The sequence below is a fragment of the Zootoca vivipara genome, chromosome 14, assembly GCF_963506605.1.
Source record: "Zootoca vivipara chromosome 14, rZooViv1.1, whole genome shotgun sequence".
NCBI classification, from domain to species: Eukaryota; Metazoa; Chordata; class Lepidosauria; order Squamata; family Lacertidae; genus Zootoca; species Zootoca vivipara.
The window spans coordinates 25193590-25217549 of NC_083289.1; the positions used below are offsets into that span (position 1 = coordinate 25193590).

The 23960-nt window shown below is 46.2% G+C and overlaps 1 protein-coding gene across 3 annotated transcripts in view; it reads right to left on the bottom strand.

Annotated features, from left to right (window-relative positions):
- The window catches only part of MEGF11 (multiple EGF like domains 11), a 247160-nt gene that overhangs the window by 71919 nt on the left and 151281 nt on the right, over positions 1-23960 (bottom strand). For all 3 annotated transcript variants that reach the window (XM_060282925.1, XM_060282926.1, XM_035131062.2), the window contains exons 9-11: positions 2484-2604; positions 980-1143; positions 243-345 (exon numbers count right to left, since the gene is read on the bottom strand). In XM_060282925.1, the coding sequence (XP_060138908.1) occupies positions 243-345; positions 980-1143; positions 2484-2604 (388 nt within the window). The remainder of the gene's footprint in view (positions 1-242; positions 346-979; positions 1144-2483; positions 2605-23960) is intronic.

The window sequence follows — 23960 nt, forward strand, 5'->3', positions numbered from 1 at the left end:
CAAATCCATCACTAATACACTATTACTGCATCAATGACATGTTCCAGAAGACACTTGCAAAAAACAAAACAACACACACACACACACACACCACCAGCAGTCTGGAGGAGCCCTTAAGGCATCAATGAAGATCTCAGTGGCCTCAATGGGATTTTTAAAAAGGTTTAAAGGCAAAGTGTGGCACTTGAACTGGTCATGGATAGAGCTACAGGATAACATAATTGTCAGCTTGCCATTTTTACCTGTCCAACCAGCAAGGCAGCAACAATAACCTGTAACTGGATCACATCCATCTGCATGGCTACAGTCACAGTGTTCGCTGCAGTTCAGGCCGTATGTCCCGTCCTTCCAGAAAAAGAAACAGAAATTATTGCCTTTTCCAAGTACCAACCATCTCAGACCCTATGATCAGCAGGTGAGACCTTGTTGGTGGTTCTGCCACCCGGGCCTCCCTGGTTGGCACTCACTCATGGCAGGGCCTTTTCAGGGGTGGCTCCATGGTTGTGGAATGCCCTCCCTAGTAAAGTGCTTCTCCACCATTATTAACTTTCAGGAGGGATTTGAAACCTTTCCTGTTTGGTGGCTGAAGAAAACTGTTCTTGGCAACCACAAGATCATTGGATGGAATAATGTTTTTAATGATAACATTGCTTTTAGAATGTTTTAACTGTAATAGTTTTTAGATGTTTTTAACTGATTGCTTTTCAAACATTTTAACTGTTTTAGGATGTAGATCTGAAAAGCAAAGCAAAAACAGAGTTGTTCTGTGTACAGGTGTCTCCTTCTGCAAAAGTTGGAGGGACCTTGCAGCCTACATGAGGCAGGGTGGGGTGGATGTCCTAGCATATTTGTGAACCACTGATCTGGGCATTTTCATGCACAACACTGAAAACACATTTTGTTCCCTTTGTTTGGATGCTGTTCTTAGGTCAATGGCACCCTAATTACTGACCTGGATAAGGATCAAAAGTAGACTTACAGGGCAGGGCAGGTCACAGAAATCCCCTTGCCATCCAGGAGAGCAAAGGCAGAATCCATCCATAGGGTTGCAGGCGGCTCCATTAGCACAGTAACATGACTGGTTGCAGTTGAGACCCCAAGTGCCACTCGGACACGGAATGGAACAATCTGCTCCCTGCCACCCTGGAACAAGACAGAGCACAAGTCAGATGTGCCAACCATTACCCCCGTTAGAGCAGACCCTGCTATTAGGAAGGACAAGGAAGCTGCCTCAGGTGGCAGAAGCTGAGGGGTGTGGAGCAGACAGGGGTGTGTATGTGGTTCAAGTGAAGTACAAGTGCGCTGTCCAGTCACCAGTGCTGAAATAGGAGTCAATTGCCAGTTATTCAGTGCATGGAATAGGCGGCACCATCTTGTCCTTTGCCCTAGAAAACTGGATCATCTTGGCTACCCTGCCCTGCAGATCTTTCTTGGAGAAGGCATCCATTTTAGAGATGATAGCAGTTGTGCATGTCACACACCCACAGCAACTGTGCCATCTAGATTTCTTGCCATGTTTCCAATCAGTAGGGCAGAACATGCTTTGGAATTTATGGTGAGGGCTGGTGTTTTGGGGAAGGCTGTGTTAACCACAAAGGAATGGCCAAGCCGAAAACAAGCACAGGAATCAAGCCATCAGAATTCAACTTTCACAAGTGAAGTCTGTGAGAACATTCAGTTGAAAATCTTCATGGTCTGAGGGGACGTGAAATTTCTACCTAAGTGCCATAGATTTGTGCAGAGTCAGTATAGACCAGGCATAGGCAACCTTGGCTCTCCAGATGTTTTGGAACTATAACTCCCATGATCCCTGACCACTGGCCCTGTTAGCTAGGGATCGTGGGAGTTGTAGTTCCAAAACATCTGGAGAGCCAAGGTTGCCTATGCCTGGTGTAGACAATGCCAATCATGATGGACCAATGATCTGACTTAGTGTAAGGCAGCTTTTGGTGTTCCTGTGTGCTCCAGCTGTGTGTTCCAGCTGCTGAGCGTTCACTCAGAGAACTGCAGCCATCCCTGATACTTGTACCTACATGATATGCAGAGTAATACACAATTTACTGTGCAATCAGAGGTCACATTGTTAAATAATAAATACTGCTATTAATAAAATGAAATATTGTTAACATTTTTAGGTGTACAGTGCACACACACACACACAAGTATTTGGAAGTAAAACACAATGTGACTTAGGCATTTGCTCTATGACAGCCCATCAACATGCGAAAGCCATCACTTATTGTCAATTGACAGACATGCGTCAACCATATCATAGTAGCAGGAGTACACCAATGTTACCTGATTCCTGGAAAAACACAAACATCGACCCCGAAGGGCAGCATAACACTCCATGTTATGATTTACTACCAACTCGAGAGATCTTGACCTGCTTCACAGCCTGGAGCCATTTGGTGAACATTTTAGCACAGGAGAGTATGATTTATGCTACCTCATGGTAGCCCTTGAAACAGGACAACCTTTACCTTCTCTGCAGAAGCACGAACCATCCACTGGGGAGCACCCGCCACCGTTTCTGCAGTTGCAAACCAATGAGCAGTTGCCTCCATATGTTCCGGCTGCACAAACGACAGAGCAGTCTTCTCCCTGCAAACCAAAATGAAACCAAGCTGAGGAAGAAGGAGAAGCTCAGAAGCTAATAAGAGGAAGAAGGTCCAGCACAGAAGCTAATAAGAGGATTGTAGAACTTGCCCATCTCTACTGAGAAGCCCAAACTCAAGGATGATACAGCAGAATCCCTGAGGGCATCTGGAAGAATGCTCAGAAAGAGTAATTTCCTAAGGCAGCCTTCTTCAGCTTGGTAACTTCCAGATGTTTTGATCACCACTTGCATTAGCCCCAGGCAGCATGGCCATATACAGTAATGCTGGGGCTGTTGAGAGTTGTAGTTCAAAGCAACTAGAGGGCGTAAGCTTGGTTCAGTCTGCCCCTAAGGTATAACAGAACAACACAGTGGCCTGCAGCATCTCATAACATGTAAATGGACACAGAGAAAAAGATTCACAGAACAATCTGCATGTTGCTTCCAGCATCCTGTGTAGGAAACGAATAACACCAGAAGTTAAACAGTGCACAGTTAATCTATGGAACTCACTCCCACATGAAACTGCGATAGCCACCAACGTGGATGATTTTAAAAGAGGATTGGACCAATTCGTGGAGAGGAAGGTTGCCAATGGCCACTAGTCATGATGGCTGTTGCTCTGCCTCCAGTGTCAGTTTTTCTGAATACTGGTTTCTGGAAAATACAGGAATGTGGAGTGTGTTATTGTGCTTGAATTATGTTTGTGAGCTTCCCACAGGCATCTGGGTGGCCAATGTGAGAATAGGATGCTGGACTAAATAGCCTGTTGGTTTGACCCAGCAGGCTCTTATGATGTTCTTAAGTGACCATGAAATACTGCAGAAGTGGGAAACTGCTATGAATCTGTGCCTCTTGACTTGTTGAAACGACTTTCAGGTTTTGCATTACATTTAAAGGTATCCTTGAAAGGTTGAAACCTCATAGCAGCAAAGCTGAGATTCTCAATATCCTAAGGAAGCATCGCCGGGTCTGAAAAGCAGCCTGGGCTATCCAACCATTGCCACCTCCAGCTTAGACCAAGTCCTTCTACACAATGTCCATTGTTTCCCAGGAAATGACAGCATTACAATGGTTTCTTTTGGATTGGTGCAAAAGGAGAACAGGGACAAATTATTGGCAGCCGTACAGCGGGAGGTGGGAAAGGTAGAATGGCAAATCTCTCTGAACAGCTGTTTGCTCATTAAGAAAAACATCACGGACAAAGCGCTAATCACAAAAGACGACAAGGGCTTAATGCCGTGCGAAGCTTGGTCTCCTCGCAGAGGCAAAATAAGCAAGCAAACAAACAAACAAGGCCCCAAAGAAGTGATATTTTTCAAATCCCAGAGAAACTGCTGAGCATACATAATGATGTATTATTTATATTGCAAAATCAATGTATGAGATGCTCTGCAAATTAGCACAAATAAAAGGGAGGGGAAATGTCTGTGCCCCAAGAAAGTTGCAAAACTAAAGTCCATCTGGAAAGGCCTGAATATATATGCTTTATGGAATCTCAAAACATTAAGTCAGACAGTCACATTTTTGCGTTCATCTACTGAAGCACAATGGAAACCAGCAAACATAAGGAGGACCTCCTACTGGATCATGCCAGGGGCCCATCTAGTCTAGCATCTTTTTCTCACAGTGGCCAGGGAAAACTTGTACACAGGTGGACCTTTTTCGTTGAGAAGGATGGTGCCCAAAATAATGTGTGGTAGGAGCAGTTAAAGTCAAGGGGTATGTGGAGAAACTTCAGAAGAAAAAGGGTTCCATCAACCTTCGCATGATAATAATCCTCAAGGCCACTCCTTTAGTTCAGAGACAGAAGAGCTTGGCATTCACTGAGCAAGAAATGAGGGATGAGGGAACTTCCCCTCCAAGGCCAACACTACATGGCTTTGTGATAAACACACATTTTTTAAAAGTGCGCTTAAACTGGTCACTTTTGTTTTGAAGAAAGAAAACAGTCATGTCCCCACCATTCTGGAGTGTGCTATAATAATAATAATAATAATAATAATAATAATAATAATAATAATAATAATTTATACCCCACCCATCTGGCTGGGTTTCCCCAACCGCTCTGGGTGGCTTCCAACAGAAATATTAAAATACAATAATTTATTAAACATTAAAAGCTTCCCTAAGCAGGGCTGCCTTCAGATGTCCTCTAAAAGTCTGGTGGTTGTTTTTCTCTTTGACATCTGGCCACCTCTTGATCTGATCGGGGTCCCTCCCTGGTTTCCTGCCACCCCCCACAACTGCTATTTGTCCCAACTGTTTAGCATTAAGATGAAGCTGTTCAAAATATGGTGCTATTCCATGACCACTATGGCTTTTTATCAGGCAGACTGCCAAGCATTTCCTATGAAAGGGCCGGCCCTACCATTAGGCAGCGTGAGGGATTGTGTGAGGCAAGCAGAAGCAGTGCTGCTTCCTCTAAGCTAGTCTGCTTTCCTCAGGTTTGGTGGAAGGCCAGGATGAAGACATGTGTCTTCTACATCTGCTGAAAACTGCACAATGAAAGTGCCAGGCACATCTCCTTAGACAAGCATCCCCAAACTTCGGCCCTCCAGATGTTTTGGCCTACAACTCCCATGATCCCTAGCTAACAGGACCAGTGGTCAGGGATGATGGGAATTGTAGTCCAAAACATCTGGAGGGCCGAAGTTTGGGGGTGCCTGTCCTTAGAGGTGGCCACAGAGAATGCCCTCTCCCAGGCCACCATCCCACAGAGCTTTTGAGGGTGGTGGGACGGCTAGGAGGGCTTCAATCCTATGCACAGTTGCCAGACTGCAAGGCCTACTGAACACAGTGGGGCTTACTTCTAAGTAGACGGACATAGGATTGCCTGGTGAGCTTCTATACCAGGAAACTTATGACTCAAATCAGCTGCAGCCGCTCCAAGAAGGGATTAATTCTAAATGCAAAAATCATTAACATTTTCACCTCAATTTGGGGAGCCGGGCTTACGGAATGAGATGCACGTGAGCACTCCTATCCAATTGACGCACCCACAACCTCCCCACCTCTGACGATGATTGCAACAGGCTCTCTTCCTTGCCAGTCATTAATGAGTATATATTCTATTAGGCTGGGGATCAAGTGTTAGCGGATCTTTTCTCTTGCAATATGGTGTTTCAGATTCCTATCCCATTTACCGAAATTAATCAACATCTGGGCTCCATATGGTGACCGTTCTCTCCCTCCTTCTCTCCCACCCTTTTCCTTCTGGGCAGTTTGGCAACTTAATCAGTACCGAACATTCCAGCGAAAAGGGTACCACTGGAGGCAGCATGAAACGAGAAAGGATGGTGAATTAAATTCAAAATGTATAACCCCCCCCCCCCCCGGGAAGCAGGGGAAAGGTGTTATGGCTATATTAAGGAATCTCGCCATAAATAGACTGATATTTAATGCCTCTTTTCCCCACAGCTGAGGATTCCATATGGACCACGTGAAGATTCGTCGGCAGTTAATTGTTTGCTGTGGGATTTCAGCTTAAAGGGCTGATTTGAAAGGGTTGTTCTCCGTTCCTGAGCTCAATGGAAATGCTTGCCTCCTCCTCCCCATGTTAACCCTCCCCCCCCCATGCAAGCTGCTCTTCGCCACAATGTTTTTTTTGGGGGGGGGGTGAGGACAGGTATCTGTATTGTATGTGTCTCTCCTCCCCTGGCTGTTATGGAGATTTCCATAATATAATTTCCATGAGAAAGATATCGTAAGACAAAATGGTTAGTCTCCCACCCAAAGCTGGATTCTGGATCTAATTCTCGCTCCCACTCCGCTGGCTGATTTTAGCCAAAGAACGAAACTTTGATCAATCCCACTGCCCTTTCTCTCTCTTATTGATTTTTTTTTGCTGTGGTTTTTATCCATGTATTTTCTCATTGAAATTATACAATGGAAATTGTCATATTAGCGGGGTGGGGGCAGACACAATATGGATACCTGACTCTTTCCACCCTTCATGGTGAATGGCAGCTTGCATGGACTGCATCAGGCTTCAGGTGAGACAGGTGCACATTTGAGGGGGTCCCCTGCAGAGGTGTAGGGGTCAAGGGTCACGGGGATTAGGGAGAGGATGAAGACCCATTTGTGTTTCTACAGCAGTCCCAGTCTCTGACATCCTAGAAATGCCCAATCAGCAATGAAAGGCAGACTTATTAGTCACGGAGAAGCAGTCTTCTTACCCCTTGTGCTGACTGGTGCCAAGAAGAGTAAAAGAAGATGAGTTAGCTATGGAGGATGGAATCCTAGGGCAGGCATCCCCAAACTTCGGCCCTCCAGATGTTTTGGACTACAATTCCCATCATCCCTGACCACTGGTCCTGTTAGCTGGGGATCATGGGAGTTGTAGGCCAAAACATCTGGAGGGCCGCAGTTTGGGGATGCCTGTCCTAGGGCCTCAAAAGGGTTGCCAAAAAGAGAGAGAAAATGGGGTTGCCTCCCCCACCTTTGGCTCAGGCCCCACCCACTGCCCATGATGTGGCCCCCAACAGATAACTCCCAAGGGAATGTGGCCATCAACAGGAAAAACTACTGATTTAGGGAGAATGTTGTATTTATTTCTTCTTTTCCTGTTTCTCTTTCAAAAATGCAAAATGCACCTTTTTCTCGTATGTTTTCCCCCCAGCAAGGGTATGAAGCAGAGTACATTATAAAAGGCAAGGGTATGAAGAGGAGTACATTAAAAGAGACACATATGGAATTTGGTGAAATAAAACCCATTGCTCCCCATCAAGGGAGGGTGCTGTAGGAAATGTACAATTTTCAGGGGCCACAGATGTTTATAAAACCCAGAGAGTAGGTGAAAGGTTCCAATAGACACCTTTATCTCTGCAGGTCTGAGTGACAAAATATAGGGAGCTGCTTGATCCCAGAATCTGCTATGCCAGATAAGCCGATTTATTTCATAAACCGTGGATTTATTTAAATGCTGCGGGATGTCCTCCTCAAACATTCCAGTGCACTGATGCAGATCCTAGATATGGATGTGTGTATTTGCTAACTTAAGGGCAACATTTACAATTAACCCACCTCAGCTCCTGACAAGCAATCCCCCGCAAGGGGAACATATGGCTTTCCATATCAAAGTGGGGAGAACAGACTGAGTTCCCTAATTGGGTTCCTGTGGAAATTAAGAGGGGTGTTTCTCAGGTACATACACAACAGATCTAAAACTCTGAATCAGCCTTCCCTCCAGATGTTTTTGGACTGCAACGCCCATCAGCCCCAGGCAGGACACTCATGTCTTTAGCCTTCCAAAAAGAACAATGATCTCTGGAAGGATGAGTTTCCTCTTGGAGCGCTGCTAATAGCTCTCTGCAGGTGCTGTTATTGGTGCTAATGATAAAATACTGGGCAGGGAGGACGGGTCATGATGTGAGATAAACAGCCCCAGGAATCCTGTAGCATGGATGAGAACTTGCAGGTCTGCTGAGGGAGGAACTACGTGATATCTCAGCAAACCTGAACATGCTGAGATAATGCAAATGTGGGAACATTTGGCGGGGTGGGAGGTGGGAAGAGAGAATGGGTCCATTTGTAGGAGAAGGTAGCCAGGCAAGAGGAGGGAGGATTCATCCTTTCTGTACTTGCTGATTCCCCCTTGCAAATGCCCCCTCCCCAGCCTTTTCCCTTAAAGCTTAGTGGGCAGAAAACAGGTTAAGCGCAGTTAGAGGGGCATTCAGGGGAGACTCCATGGGTGGGAGCCAGGAGGGGAAGGGGTAAGCATCCCATCCTGGCTGGCATACTCCTCTGCAAATGTCCACTCCCTGGCAAACATTTGCACAGTGCAAAGAACTGTGCTGTTGCCTGTCTCATACTGCGTGTCCGGAAGCTGACATGGGGCAGCGGACTAGCTGCTGTTGCCTGCCACTTGGAATCTCTCATCTGAAGCGGCTGCCTCACCCTGCCTATTGATAGGGCTGGGCAATCAAGAGGCCACTCAAGGAAATGCTTGGTAGTCTGGCAGATAAAAAGCCACAGAGCCCACGGAGATCAACATGAGCACAGACACTTGAGCAATGCAAAACACTCCCCCCCCCCCCAGGAGAGTTATTTTTTTCTCAGGGCAGTAACAGGGAATGGCCATAGCTCAGAGGTTAGAGCATCAGCCATGCATGCAGAAGGTTCCAGGTTCGATCCCAGGCACCTCCAGCTAGGGTTGGGAGAGACTCCTTGTCTGTAACCCAAGAGAGCTGCTGCCAGTCAGTGTGGAACTAGATGGATTCAATGATCTGGCTCAGTATAAGGCAAATTCCAATTTCCAGTGGAATGGGTTCAGCTGGAAATACCTCCTCTGATTAAAACTCTCTTTTAGTGTGCCCTGGCAGGAGGGCCTGGGTGGACCCAACCATTTCAGCCATGAAAACATTCATAAAGGAAAAGGGTGAGGAGGAGTGAGAGTGCAGTCAAGCGTTTGACTGAACCGCATTGTTATTCAGCCTCCTTGCCATGTAAGATCAGTTTGTTATTTAAGGTCAAAGCGGTAAAACAAACTCATTGCGTTGTTCAAACAGAAAACCGGGGACTTTGTTTATGCCATGAATATTTAGTAGGAAAAGGAAGGACTGCAACTATCCAGGTACCAAGTATGGGCAAAAGGGACCCTGTTTTGCATGCAGGTGTAGGTGCTTTGTGGCTGCCCTAAATTACTGAATTGATGAATGCCCTGTTGTAAATCATTCCCAGGGCGTAGTGAACTTCAAGGGCTGCATAAGCATCACCATTCACTTTCCACTGCTATGAACATAAGAAGAGTTCTGGTTGATCAAGCCAAAGGTCCACCTAGCCTAGCATCCTGCTCACACAGTGGCCAACCCGATGCTCCAAGTGGAAGCCCAACAATGGAGGTAAAACCTAACCATTGTGGCTGGTAGTCATCATCTTGTAAAGTAATCCGACTTGGTGGTCAACACTACCCCTGGTGGGGATGAGTTCCATATGCTAACTATGTGCTGTGTGTTGAAAGTACTTTCTATTGCCCGTCTCGAATCTTCCAACATTCAGTCTCATTGGATGCCCCCCCCCAGTTCTAGCATTATGAGAGAGGAAGGAAAACATTTCTGCAACTTACTATTCATACAAGTTTCTGGAGTCCTTCCAGAGGCCATGGAGATAACCTAAGTGAAGGAGCTCCATAGATGCCCAAGCGCATCTCAGCAAAGTTTAAAGATCTGCTCCTGGAAGCATTCAAGATTAAGTTGCAGGACAAACAAACAAAACCTCATTCCAATTGGATTATACTCTAAGAGCATTTGTTGTTGTTGCTTTTAATGATCTAACAGACTATTATCAGCGTTTAGGCAAAGGTTCAAGCTAAGTGATGGGACACCTGCTTTGCATGCAGAGGGTCTCAGTTTCAATCCCTGGAAGTATCTCCAGCTAGGACTGGGAAGTGGAGGTGGAAGTTGGGAAAGCTGAATTTAAGACTGGAAGATTGAGAAAGCCAGAGTGGCAGATTTGTCTGTACCTACAGCAGGACAGCATCCATGCAAGCCCTGTTCACATGTTATACTTTACACACACACACACTCTCCCCTGCAGTGGTCAGAAGGCTGCTTGGAGGCTATTTGTGAGGCATGGAATTAAATTCTAAGATTTGCATACATTTCTTTCAAAGGGCCCCTGAGGAATGCAGTTAAATAGAAAGTGAAATAAAAGGCTTTAATTCTATTGTAGAGGTTTTCAATCATTTCTCAGGTCGTTACCCCCCTCCCATTTCCAATTTGGAATCTGAACCACAAACGAAACCAGCTCCCTGCTCTTGATATGCAAAGAGCCAGACGGGTCTCTAAGCAGGTGCCTTTGACAAAGCAATATAAAAATTCCTAAGTGTTAAAAGTGGATGAAAAGGAAGGAAGGAGATTGGTGAAGGCTAGATTGCCCTGTGAAATGGAGATGAAATAAACTCAGTCTGAAGTGTAAAGTTAAGGTACTGGGCCCCTGCGGTACCGAAAGGCAGCGGCAACGGAAATGCAATGCGACATGCCCACATTGCCAATTAAGGGAGCCAAATGGAAGAGACATGTCAACAAGTCGCAAAGAGGCCATGGCACAAAGCCGAAACCCAGGGACGTCACTGCAAAATCCCACGAGACTGCCACAAATATGAACACAGGGGAGACGCAGAGGAAGGACAAGGAGGAAGAGAAGCAAAGGACTGAAGGCAACCTCTCTCTCTGGTGACTTTTAAACATTTTGTGCAACTGAATGAGACCTGGGAGGTCAAGAAGCAGCAGGAGGATACAGTCAGGGTCTGGGTCTAAAAAATACAGATAGTTTGACATGAGTAGGGATGGGGGAGAAATTCAGTTCTGTTCACATTCAAAGGTGACCTTATCTAACTCTCACTTTCTGAAACAATGTGAGAACCCAAACATTGCTGCCACCCTCTGAAATGCACCCTTCCTCAATGAAGAACTCTAACAATGCATTATTTTAGGGGAAATGTGTACATTAATCAAGATGGCATGTGTTTATTAGGAGAAATCGTCACTGAAATGCCGACAAGTTTTCATGGGGGTTAAAAAAGAAATTCACAAATTGCTGCAGGAATGTGGAGAGCTGGATTTAAGACTTGAAGAATGAGGAACTTGGAGGACCCAAACCGACAGTTCCATCCTTTCCCTAGGTACCAGGGAAAGTATGCAGACCTTGTTAAATGGGAGATAGGAGCTTTTAAAAAAGAAAACTAACAAAAATGTGACTAAGTACTTTTGGGTTGCTGGGAAGCAATCCTCTGGGCATGTGTCAAAAGTGTTCTCAAGCACAGCCATCAGCAGTGAGATTCAGATGCTTTCTTCTCTGCACCAGATTTATTCAGGCTGAGGAAGGAACCTCAAATTAAAGAACATACGATGAACCAATAACCCATCTAATCCATCATTAGCATCAGCATCCTGTTCTCACAGTGGCCACCCAGATACCTGTCGGAAAGCTGTGGGAGCAAGTTCTATAGTATGCGCAGGGTGAGGCATGATGATGATGATGATTCCTGTGGCTACAATTTATTATCCAGCCTTCACCCTAAAGTCCCAGGGCAGTTCCTGAATCATTGCAAAATGAAACTGGAGCAACAAACCCTGCATGAACGTACCCAGCGAGGGGCGGGGGGGGGGCAGTTGCCCCCCCCAGAAGCAACAACAACAACAAATACCGTATTTTACGGACCATAACCCACACTTTTTCCCTCCAAAAACTGAAGGGGAAAAGTCGCTGCGGGTTATGGAAATCGGGCTGTTTCCGCCCCCTCCGCGGCTGCAGCCAGCGACAGGAATGTGTGGGGGGGGGAGAAGCAGTCCAAAATCGGGCTGTTTTTGCCCCCTCTGTGGCTGCAGCCAGCGACAGGAACGTGGGAGGGGGGGAGGAGCAGCCTGAGCTGGGGGGCGGAGGCGGACGGGAGCTCCATCCTTCCTTCCATCCTTCCTTCCCCCCTCTTTCTTTCTTCCTTTTCTCTCTCTCTCTCTCTCTCTCTCTCTCTCTCTCTCTCTCTCTCTCTCTCTCTCTCTCTCTCTCTCTCTCTCTCTCCCTCCCTCCCTCCCTTCTCTCTCTCTCTCTCTCTCACCCCTTCTTTCTTTCTTTCTTTCTTTCTTTCTTTCTTTCTTTCTTTCTTTCTTTCTTTCTTTCTTTCTTTCTTTCTTTCTTTCTTTCTTTCCTTCCTTCCTTCCTTCCTTCCTTCCTTCCCCCCTTCCTTCCTTCCCCCCTTCCTTCCTTCCTTCCTTCCTTCCTTCCTTCCTTCCTTCCTTCCTTCCTTCCTTCTCTCTCTTCCCTCCCTCCCTCCTTCCTTCCTCCTGGGTACGCCCCTGAAACCCTGAACAACTCGGAATGTTACATACAGAAAGAAACAGGACAGAAGCAATACATGCAAAGATCTCTTTCCATTCTAAACTCAAGCTCAGATGAACTGAGAGTATCTTGATGACCAGACATAAGAAAAGGTTATCCTCCTAGGAATATACTCAACCTCTCCCTTCATATAGAATTCTAACACCCATTGGTCTACCAGATAAATGCTTTAAACGTGGGAGGATCAAACCCTTCCTAATTGCAGATTATTTCCAGTGAATATTTCCTCCCCTCTCCAGACCACCAGTCCTGACACCCCATCACTTCTATTTTCTAAACAGGGCCAAGTGCACACTTGACCTTGTCATCTAATGGGCACTAGGCAAACAATGTTTCATCCTCCCACACCCTTGAAGCATTTTAGCTCTCATCCTGCTCTTTTAAACTTTTGTGCTGTTTTCGTGTGTGTGTGTGTGTGTGTGTGTGTGTGTGTGTGTGTTTTAATGCACATTGTATATTTATTGTAAACTTTCTGGGATATTTTTCAATGATCTATGGGAAATCCAGTTTGAATTCTCCCTGATGGGTGTGAAAACAGATTCTGCAAAAGTAGCTCTCTGCTACTGGTATCTTCTAACTCTTAAAAAAAAAAACCCCAAAAACCTGTATGAATGTTTGGCGTTCTTGAATGTTGGGGCAGAAAAGGCACCTTTCTTTAGGAGAAAACGGGTGACTTTTATCTTCTGTGTTGCCAGCAGTAAGAGATCCACAGCTGGTTAAATAGCACAGGATAGAATATGTTCCTAGTACAATGGTCCTAGTACACACACACAAAGTCCTCTTGCGCTCATAGATAACTTGCAAAATGAAAATCACGCGCACACACACGCGCGCGCACACACACACACACACAAAGTCCTCTTGAGCTCATAGATAACTTGCAAAATGAAAAGCTGGCTTTTTTTTTTGCCAGCAATGCTCCACTTAATTGGACAACTGCTGTGCCGTAATACCTACCCCAATCTCACATAGCGCAAAATTTATGCTGGTGATCGCTAACAAAAACAGCCCAATAAAATAGCTGGATTTATTTTACAAATGAAAAGGGCTGTTAACAAAGCGGAGCATCTGATATGCTCACTAAATCAAGGATAAAAGGACAGGAGCTCCATTGAACGTCACCCCCTCCTGAGTTTTCTTCTTCTTCCAGAAACTTCAGATGAGAATGGTCCCCCCCCCCACTAAAGGTACATCTGGAATCATATCAAAGGGAAACCGATCATTTAAATGAGTTAAATTGCCATCACAGCCCCTCAATGGATCTGACAGTCTCAGCTCCAGGTTCATTTCCGACATTAAAAGGAGAAGCCTTTTTGCAAATTTTATAAACTCCCTTTCCCCGCATTCTCTAATCAATAGCTTAAGGCCAAGGAAAGTTTTGTTCATTATGTGAAGAACACAGATACATTGTGCAATTGTAATACGGATGATAAAAATATGCTGAATATGGTCCCCTGGAAGGTTGAGATGTGAGAGGCAGTGTGGTGTAGTGATCAAAGCAGGTGTGGGTTATAGTTTTGGAAGGTTATAGTTTTGGTTATAGTTTTGTAGCTCATTAGAAGAGCAGCAGCTTTGCATGCAGAAGCTCCCAGTGTCAATACTAGGAATCTAGATAGACCAATTGCTAGATAGACCAATTGCCTGATTCAGTAAAAGGCAACTTCATAACCTCTGGCCTATGGACCAGATTAGACCCTCCAGGAATCCTAATTTGCTCCACAATGATGTTTTCCCCAAACTTCATCCACCTGCCCTACATCTGATGTAAAAAAGTGGCATCTGGGCAGATTAAAATGTGGCTGCAAAATAAAATTTTTGGAGCCTTAAGGTGTGTTCCTGATTGTTCCTCAGCAAGTGGACCTTGCATTCAGCTTTCAAATGCAAGACAAACACAGATCAGTTGCACTCCAGAGTTTCTGATTATGAAGTCCTGAGTGCAATTGATTCATGCTGGGAGCAAAGCTTGAAGTCATCACTAATGACCAGCTGATTGACGGGTGACTTCAAGCCCCACTGAAGTCAGGCACTCTGGACAGGGTCGGAGCAAGTGGGGGGCGGGGGCGGTCTGCCCCAGGCACTGCCCTGGAGGTGTGTCATTCGGGGCTGCCCCCCGCCCCTCGCCTCTGCACGACAGCCTCGGGGGAAAACAACAACAACAACAACAAACTGCAGGCACGCCGGCCGAGCGATTGGGCGCCGCGCGGGTGCCTGCTGGAGGGGGGGTGGCACTCGGGGCCGCACCCCCACCCTGCAATCGGCGCCTGAGCCTGGACGCTCTGTTTAGGCTCTGTTTAGAAGTCGCGGGGGGGGGCCACGACCCCCCTCTACCTAGCATGCATGTGCAGTGGGATGCTGCGCATGCGTACAACGTAGAGGGGATCACCCCCCCACGACTTCAAAAAAGAGCCTAAATAGAGCGCCCAGGCTCCAGGCAGATATCCCACTGGTGCGGCAGGTGCGCCGCACCAGTAGGCTATCTACCTAGCATGCATGCTAGGTAGAGTGGGATCGTGCCCCCCACTACTTCTAAATGGAGCCTAAACGGAGCACCCAGGCTCCATTTTGAATTCACGGGGGGGGGGTTGCGATCCCCCTCTACATAGCGATGCATGCGTCGTTATGTAGCAATGCCGTGCCCCCCCCCGGGGGGCATGGCAATTTGCCGCCCCGGGTGTCGCGGTGCCTCGCTATACCCCTGACTCTGGAGCATAGCTGATCCTTGCTTAAAAAGCAATGGTCTCCCAGCACCAACTTCTGAGACCTGTCTTTTAGGAATGGCCAGAGCCAACTGGAGCATAGTTGGACCATTCCTGAAAGGTGACCAGAATGATACGATGGTGGTTGATGACACAGTTCATTGACCCCCTGAGTAACTGGCATGCACAGAATGATGAAACCTAAGGAAATACATGCACCTATCTGTAATCTGCAAAATGTATACAGGCCGCAGAACATGTAGTTCACCATATTTATTTATATAAAAAAGCAGAATATGCACCATCCACTTAAGCCAAAGTTTCTTTCATGGATGCTTTAGTTGAGATTCCTGCATTGCAGGAGGTTGGATCAGATGACCCTCGGGGTCCCTTCCAACTCTACAATTCTACAGTTCTATGATTCTATAAGCTATGTAAACTCTAGTCAAGGAGGGTGACTTTGGGAGAACAAAAGTATGCAATAGGGCAGGCATCTCCAAACTTCGGCCCTCCAGATGTTTTGGACTACAATTCCCATCGTCCCTGACAACTGGTTCTCTTAGCTAGGGATCATGGGAGTTGTAGGCCAAAACATCCGGAGGGCCGAAGTTTGCGGATGCCTGCAATAGGGCATTCAGGGTTAGGGACCAGGAGGCAGCAAGCACCAGGCAGTGGTGAGTGTTGAGTACCAGGCACCTGACAGGGGTGAAGGGCAGGAGGTGGTAGCATGGGCACTGCCTCAATCTGAGTGGGGGAGGCATGATGGTGTGGGGAGTGGTGGCAGTGCTGCTGCTGGCGAGGTGGTGGGAGGTGCAGCCTCCCAACTAACCTCTTACTCATCTCATCACTTTGGGTGGCAGCTTCTCCTCCTCCTCTCAGGGTGCCGTCCTGAAGCAGCTTTGCACCAAAGGAAAAATACTCCCGCTTTGCCCCACCCACTTTTGCCTCTGGCCACACCCACCTCTGGCATACTGTGTCCTGAAGACTTTCTTCCCCCCTGTCCACCAGAGAAAATTCAGACTAGGTTCAAGAGCTAGAAGTTCACTTCTCTCTTGAAAACCTTGCTCCTTTCAAATCCCCTCTGGATCATAGATAATCTTATTATTGGACGTCTGTGACATATGGCTTTGCTGTCCGAACACGGCAGGGGGGTGGGAATGGAATTATTCTGTCCTGGAAAATACATTTTTATCCTCATATTGTACAAGAGCAATCTCCCCAAACTGTCAAAACAGGTGTGTCTGTGTGTGTGTGTGTGTGTGTGTGTGTGTGTGTGTGTGTGTGTGTGTAGGGGAGAGAAAGTCAGGTTGACTCCTTTCATATCAAATCCTTTCATATTGGTGATGAAGTGCTAGTTTTGCTCGACACCACTCTGAGTTCGATAAAAGTGGACAGGTCTTCAACAAATTGGAGCTTAAAGAGATGAACTCGTTAAAGCAATAGAAGTTCTGTCACCTCGCTATGATGTATCGACACGAGGGCTCACCGACGTGGCAATCGCTGGAAGGACATCATGTCAACCAAGAACTCAACTGCATTACAAGCTTCCCACAGCTAAGGTGGTTTAACTAGGTATAGCTGGTGGCGCAGGTTGTCCTAACACAATCTTTGCCAACTCCGTGCTCTCCAGTTGTGCCCTCATACAGGCCAGGGCTGATGGGGCTTGCAGTCCAAAACAGCTGAAGGGCACCAGGTTAGTGAAGGCTATTCCAATGAGTTAGAGCAGAGGTAGTCAACCTGGGGCTGTCCAGATGTTCTGGAATACAGCTTCCACCACTCCTTCCCATTGACATGCTGGCAGGAGTGGATGGAAGTTGCAGTCCAAAACACCTGGAGGACATGGGGTTAGAGTTACCTGCAAATACCCAAGCCAATCAGCACTAACTAAGGCAAGACAACATAGGAGCCAACTCCTAGGGGCCAAGATCCCTTTGCCCCCCCCAACAAAATATTAGAGCCCCCCACCAGTTGATGGGCACATGGGGTGGGGCTCACCTGCCCCCCATATTTTATTCATGTTGGCACCTCGTTTGACAGCCACCTTAAAAGTATGCATGGTACATCTGAGTCACCAAGGTTTATTTTCCCCTTGGGAGAGAGGGAGAGAATCAACTTTGTAATTCTGGAATTACAAAGCAGAGTGGCTTAAGAACTAGATGTGGTATGGGAAGTTTCTGGTTCAAACCTCACCACAGCCATGAACTCTGCTAGACTAATCTCCATAATTCCTGAACATTGGCTTTGCTGGCTAGGGTTGATGATATTAGTTACTTAGCATTAATATCATGTTTTTATATGTAACTGTATTTTGGTAATATTTGTTGTTGTTGCTTCAGTTTTCTGTACACCGCTTATAGATATTTTTAACATATTGAGCGGTAAAGAAATTAAATACCGGTAATCATCATCACCATGGTGTGAGGGACTGATGGGAGTTGTAGTGCAACCATATTGGCTGCTCTAATCTCTAACCAACACACCACACTGACTTGCAAAATAATTGGGAAGGTACAAAGACCCAATTTATCAAGGCTACCAAGAGCTAAGTCCCGAGTAGGCTGAAACCATCATGGGATGAATTAGTCTCTACTTCTATCTTTCCTTAACACCTAGCAGAACCAAAGAATCCAAAGCCAGGTACATTCTGCAAAAGAAAAACACAATGAGAGGAGCCTGAGGCTCTCCTGTCCTGAAAAAGGAACAAGGAGCCATCAGTGAATGTTGACTCAGCATCTTACTAATGATCCTCTCTGAGAAAGTTGCAATTAGTTGTGGGCTGAGCAGTGAAAACACACCAGCCATGTTTCAAGGGCACATCTAATGATGCTCTGAGCTAACAAGTGAGCGCTGGAGGTTCTTTGCAAGACTTCCCTGCAAGGCAGGTCAAGAACCCCACAGTCTCATGCCATGCTTAATTAATGAACCAGACCCTCCCTTTTGACATTTTACAGAATTACAGGAATGAAAATCAGAAGCAAACAGAAAATCCCAGACCAAAGGTCTTGCTGGTGATGTATTCCAAAAACCTTTGAACGATATATTTCTGTTGCTTTACAGTGGCATAAATGAGCATATAACGCCAGCATTCATGGGTTTGGAGGGTTTTCCAAGCTCAGATGGAAAGACATTATAATCCTGGAAAAGACAATACAGTAGGTTTCTGCAGCAGCTCTGCTCCTGACTCTTGGACTTTGGTTCAAGTCTGTTTAATAGCATCTATAGCTTGGTCACAGTGATTTGTGCCATGGTAACCTCATGGCTGAACTCCTGTAACATAGGCTATGTGGGGCCTCCCTTGGGATTGGTCTGGAAGCTGCAGCTGGTGCAGAATGTTACAGCCAGTACCAGTATGCACTGGCTGTCAATCATCTACCAGGCTAACTATCATTAAGCAATTTATATAAATGTTTTTTTAATAAATAAATAAATAAATAAATAGTGAAAAACTGAGATGCTCCTTACACAGCATCCAACTTGTTCTTCAGCACCTCAGTTAATGCTGATCTGCTTGGTATACTTGGAATCTCCTGCTTCCAAAATTTGAAAACTTATGCCAGCTACTATGAACTTTGGACAAGACAACACACATCTTGTGATCAAGATGTCCCAGATGCATTTTCAGTTGACACTGAAAACTCCACACTGAAGGTGCCTGAATGCAGTTTCAGGGCTAAGAGGTTCTACAGAGTTCCACCACAACAGGGAAAGTCCTCTCAGAGGTTGCAGCCAGCTGAGCAGCCCCTGTTGGTGGCGCCACAAAGGTCTACCCCTAACCCACTGCACAGCAGCAATCTCAGTTACAGAGCTAGCAGATATGTGTAGAGACACTCTTTCAAGTATTCCTTATTTAAGAAAAAATGTACGTTTAGTTCTTAAAAGCTCTTGAGAAATTTTGACTGCTTTTAACTTCATTACTAAGGCAAGGAGGCACTCAACTCCCCTTTTATCAGTGCAGGGAGCTGAGGCTGAGTTATAAGGGTCTGGTTTGCACAACACATAAATTTAACTTATGGTGTACTGGGAGCTCATGAATGTGTGGGTTCCCAGAGAGAGCTGCTGCTTTTCTCCCTGGTCCTCCCCGCCCCCCCCTGCACTGAGCTAAGTCAGAGTTTTGCTTAGCATGTTGTCCAAGCCAGGGCTTGTGGTTACGCTTTCTCCTCCCTAACCATGAGCCAAGGTTTATGCCATGTATAACCAGACTAAAGACTTTCCCAAGGCTATATAATAGGTCTGTGGGATTGAAACCCAAGTAACATCATTAATAGAGGAAGCTGCCTTATACGTAGCCAGCCTACCAGTCAACTGAGCTCAGTTTTGTCTACACTGACTGGCAGCAGGAAACCAGGGTTTCAGGCAGCATTCTCCCCCAACCCTACCTGGACCTTCTGCTTGCAAGGTCAAGTCTCTACCCCTGAGCTATGGCCCTTCCCAAAGTCTTCCAGAATGTTTATCAGGGGCTGTTGTTTTTAAAATCTAAACTTCTGAATTGAATTACAGGTGACCCCCATTGTCATGCAGAGGCTGCTCTCTCACTCTCTCTCCCCCCCTCAATTATGGCAGTCAAAAGATGCTGCACCCTCCCTGTTTAAAAAGTACAATGGGAAAATAATTGGAATTTATTCTAGCAGGAAGGCAGATTCTGACCTCATTTCAGCATAAACCTGAACTTTACCTGGCAAGGGCAAAATTAAAGAAAAGAAGCATTTGAACTTCCTGACCTCTCATTGCTAAACTCAGCTCAGGCACACTTAGGAATGCACAGCCACCCGGAGACCAGGGATGTTTTTCTCTTACTCTCCAAATGCCTCTTCTGAAGGCATATTTGTGCCTATTAAGAACCCCATTTCACCCTAAATGCTTTGGTCAGGAAACAAAGGAAGGATCTGCACAGAAGGCTGTGTGTGTTTGATAAAGGTGCAAATCTGCTTGTAGGTAATCACTTTCCCCTCCTCACAGCTGCATCTTCTTCACCTTCCTCTATTTTAAAATAGATCCTGGCCTGTTAAACAAAAAGGCAGCATTGCCCTCCCACCCCTCTTTGCTCTTTGTGCCATTCACAGTTGTCTTGGCTTTGCTGGCAGCAGAATCCAACTCTGCTTGGTCATACGTTGGGGCGATGACCCTTTTGTAGATAGTTACCCAGGATATTAAATGCTCAAGGCCACCCCTCTGTGCTATCGCCTTTTATAAACTCCCACACACTCCGAGAGGTGCTTCGTGAAATGGTCAAACAAGATCCTCTTTCAGGTCAGCCTGCTGCACGGCACCTGATAATTTTATTTCTCTCTCATTATTTTATTTTTTTGACAGTTCCATGTCATGGCCACTGAAATGTTGGCAGCCTCTTGGATAACACACCACGATTAGAGAAGGAAGAAAGCAAACACTCTATTTCTATGGAAAAAGCCATAGCAGACTGTGGTGGAGCAGTGATGCTCTCCTGAGCTTGGGATAAACAAGTTACGGATACTTATCAGGAAAGAAAAGGTGGAGGTGCCACGGAGGTTGGCATGATGCAAATGCATTGTGTTGAACTGTGCCAACCTCCCCACAGCCTCATCCCTCCTCTTCTCCTTCCCAGCAAGTGTTGGGAAATTCCATTCCACCTTTAGTGTACACATGGAACTGTTGCGTGTCATATGTCTGTTTACATACCAGCACAGATTGCTGGGAACTTCCGTTTGTGTATAGCTTTCACTTTTGAGACTCTCTCTGAGCAGACGAAGGAGAGACATGTTTTCTTTGTCCTGATTTATGCTTAATAAATCCGCTTGTTATTATGCTTTCACAAGCCTCCTCATGCTGCTTCTGTTCATGCAGCGCACTCTGCTAATATAGTGTACTCAAACTTTTGAAGTCTGGGTCGCTGGTATATGTCACACCAGAGATTGGGGGATTGTCCAGCATGTTGGCTGGAAGGGCATGATCCAGCTGGGGGGCTAGCCAGCTGGCCTCTTGACCCCTTCTGGATGCTGACAGTAAGTAGCAGTGATGCAACTGTTGTGAGGTTAAGTGCATGTTGCTGCCCCAAGCCAACTGCTACTGCGGGGGAAACAGCTCAGTGGGGCTGGGCAGCTATTTTCAAATACTAGAAACACAGAAGATGAAGAGCAAGAACCTAACTGGGAAAGCTGAAGGAAAGGCAATAAATACTTTGAGGATTTGGGCTGAGAGGTGTGTTGATTTCAGCTGAAAGGTGCAAGCCCATACATGCAGCAGAACAAGGTGATAGAGTGGATTGCACCATTTCATCCTGCTGATGGGATATAAAAGGATTGGACTGGTAGGCTCTCACAAGTGGGACCTGCAACAAAATGTTGTGGCACAGAGTGCTCCTGTTCAGGATTCCAGCTGGCCACTCACCCATGCCCTTTTCCAGGATGCTGGAAAGTGACGCATGGGCATTTGGGATTGCAAACCCACTGCAATCAATGGGGATTATTACAAGTTTAGCAGTGGGATGACTTTCGAAAAATGGTAATGAAAAGCAACCATTTTTGGGAGCCAACACTTTGAGTCTTCTGTAATATTTACATGTTTTTCTTGATTATTATTATTATTATTTGCAGCAATCATGTCTTGTTCCAATCACCGTAGCCAGGGGAGCTGTCCAGCAGATTGTTGGTACAGTGGTCCTGAGCTCTGAGCTATCAGCCTCAGAGTCTCCAATCAGTAGTACCTCAAAAGAGGAGATGAATCCCCTTCCCCTCTCTATCCTGTGTAGACCTACCAGCACCAGATTCTGCACATAGCTCCCTGTCCCTTGGCCTATGGACTCTGATATTTCAGTGGATCAAGAAAGCTCTGCAGATCAAGTCTTCACTGCCAAAAGCACACCATCTAGGAGAAGCCAATGGCTGCAAAGGACACTGACACTTTAACTAGCAGGTCTGCATCAACCAAAAGGTGGTAATTCAAGTCTGGGTCATCCAAGTCCAGTATATAAAGCTCTGGTAGTTGCAGAAAGCCAGTGCTGAGACAACTTGCTCCCAGCTACAAGATTGCTGTCCATGGTCCTGATGTGCTCAGGTGCTCTGATGCAGCTTCCTGGGCTCCAACCAAGTCCTGACATTGATCCAGCGCAAAGCTGGTTTGGGCAGTCTTGAGCCTGCTTCCATTGTCTTGTTTGGGGTGTTGCCTTTTATGAACCAAACTATGAACCAAGACTGTTAGGCTAGGAGTAGGCCTATGGCAGCTGCTGCAACAGTGGCTTTCAGGCAACAGCCTAGGGTTCAAGAACTCAGCCTGGCTGCCCTATCCTTCCTAGTGTAGTTATGGAGCCCTAATCCCAACCATGCTTGTGGCCCATCTCTGGGATGGGATGCCTTGTGCTGCCCTTGAGACTGAACTTCATTTTGGGGCTCATTGCCATCAATTGTTCTTGAAGACATGGTGGTGGCTGTGGGGAGATGCAGAGTTGTCAGATGAGTGCACTCAGGGCCCTTAATGTTCCCCAATTCCACCTGTTCCCTGGGTGGCACACTATCCTGGGGAATAAACTCGAGGTTTCCCTCTGTCCTCCCCTGGTCATGGGAAATGTTCGGGGGCTCCTCTGACTCAGAGGCCGTGGCTAATTCTAGCTCTGAGAGTTAGCAGTTCCTGACAGCTCAGTAACTCTGTGTAAGATGATGTCTTGTGTTCTAACTCATCATATGCATGACAAACACACTTCCACCACAATAAATTAGCAATTCCCAGGCTTAACAACCCCTCCTGGACTAATTGCCAGAGATTATTGTATATTATGAGAGAGCAATGATACTAATGCCTAAATATGCTCCAGTGATTATGGTGCTATCTTCAATAACCAAGCTGTTTAAATGTCAGTGCGGAGAAAGCTCTTTAGTGGGAGATGAAACGTTATTTTCAAAATGGGCCAGAAGAGCCTAATCAACCTTTTCAAGAATGTTGCTTTGAAAGAAACGTGTTGTTATTTTTTCTTTTTACTATCTGATAAACATATGCAAAAAGAACCAAAGTGGGAGGTCCTATGAGCAGCACGTACATTTAACACGAGAAGGGAAATGGTTCCACCATACCTCCCCTCCTAGCAGCTGATCACATCACCCCATCTCCTTTCCCGCATGCCATCTAGATACCAGAAGTGATCCTGGTAATACAGACAAATGGCTGAAGTGGTGGAGCATGGGCAGCTTAGGCGGCAGAGTATGTGTGTGTCAGCTTCGAACATCCATGCCCTTCCCTCCACTTTTCATATAACAAGTTGTTATTGTTGCTGTTATTTGATTCTCATATCCCACCTCCCAAATAGAGCCCAAGGCAGCTAATCCGGGGAAAAAATAGCATAAAAGCAACAATACAGAAGAACAATAAAATGCAATACGGTGGGCAAAAGATAGGCGAATCTCCCATCTAGACATGTGCCAAAGGCCTGAACCAAAGGTCTTAAGCAGCCATCTAAAATAACATGCATGGGGGACAACTGGATCTCCATCAAGAAGGAGTTCTGCAGCTGAGGGGCCACCACTGAAAATGTCCTGCAGCATGTCACCACCCTGTGGGCCACGCCCCCACTTAAAAATGAACAGTAAAGAAATGGGACAGGCACAATAAAAGCAAACATTGGTCCCACTCCTTGGTAGTCAGATTCTTCTGACAGCTCTCCTTCCTGGAGAAGCTTCTCTTACACCTGGAGTATGTGGAGAAGCTTCTCTTACACCTGGTGTATTGGAGCTGAAATGTAATTTGTGGTTCTGGGAAAGATCTTAAGCAGCAGACAATCATTCTCATTTGTTCAGTTGGTGCTTGGTTATGTTCCGGCCCAGTTGTTCAGTTGGTGCTTGGTTATGTTCCGGCCCAGTGATGCA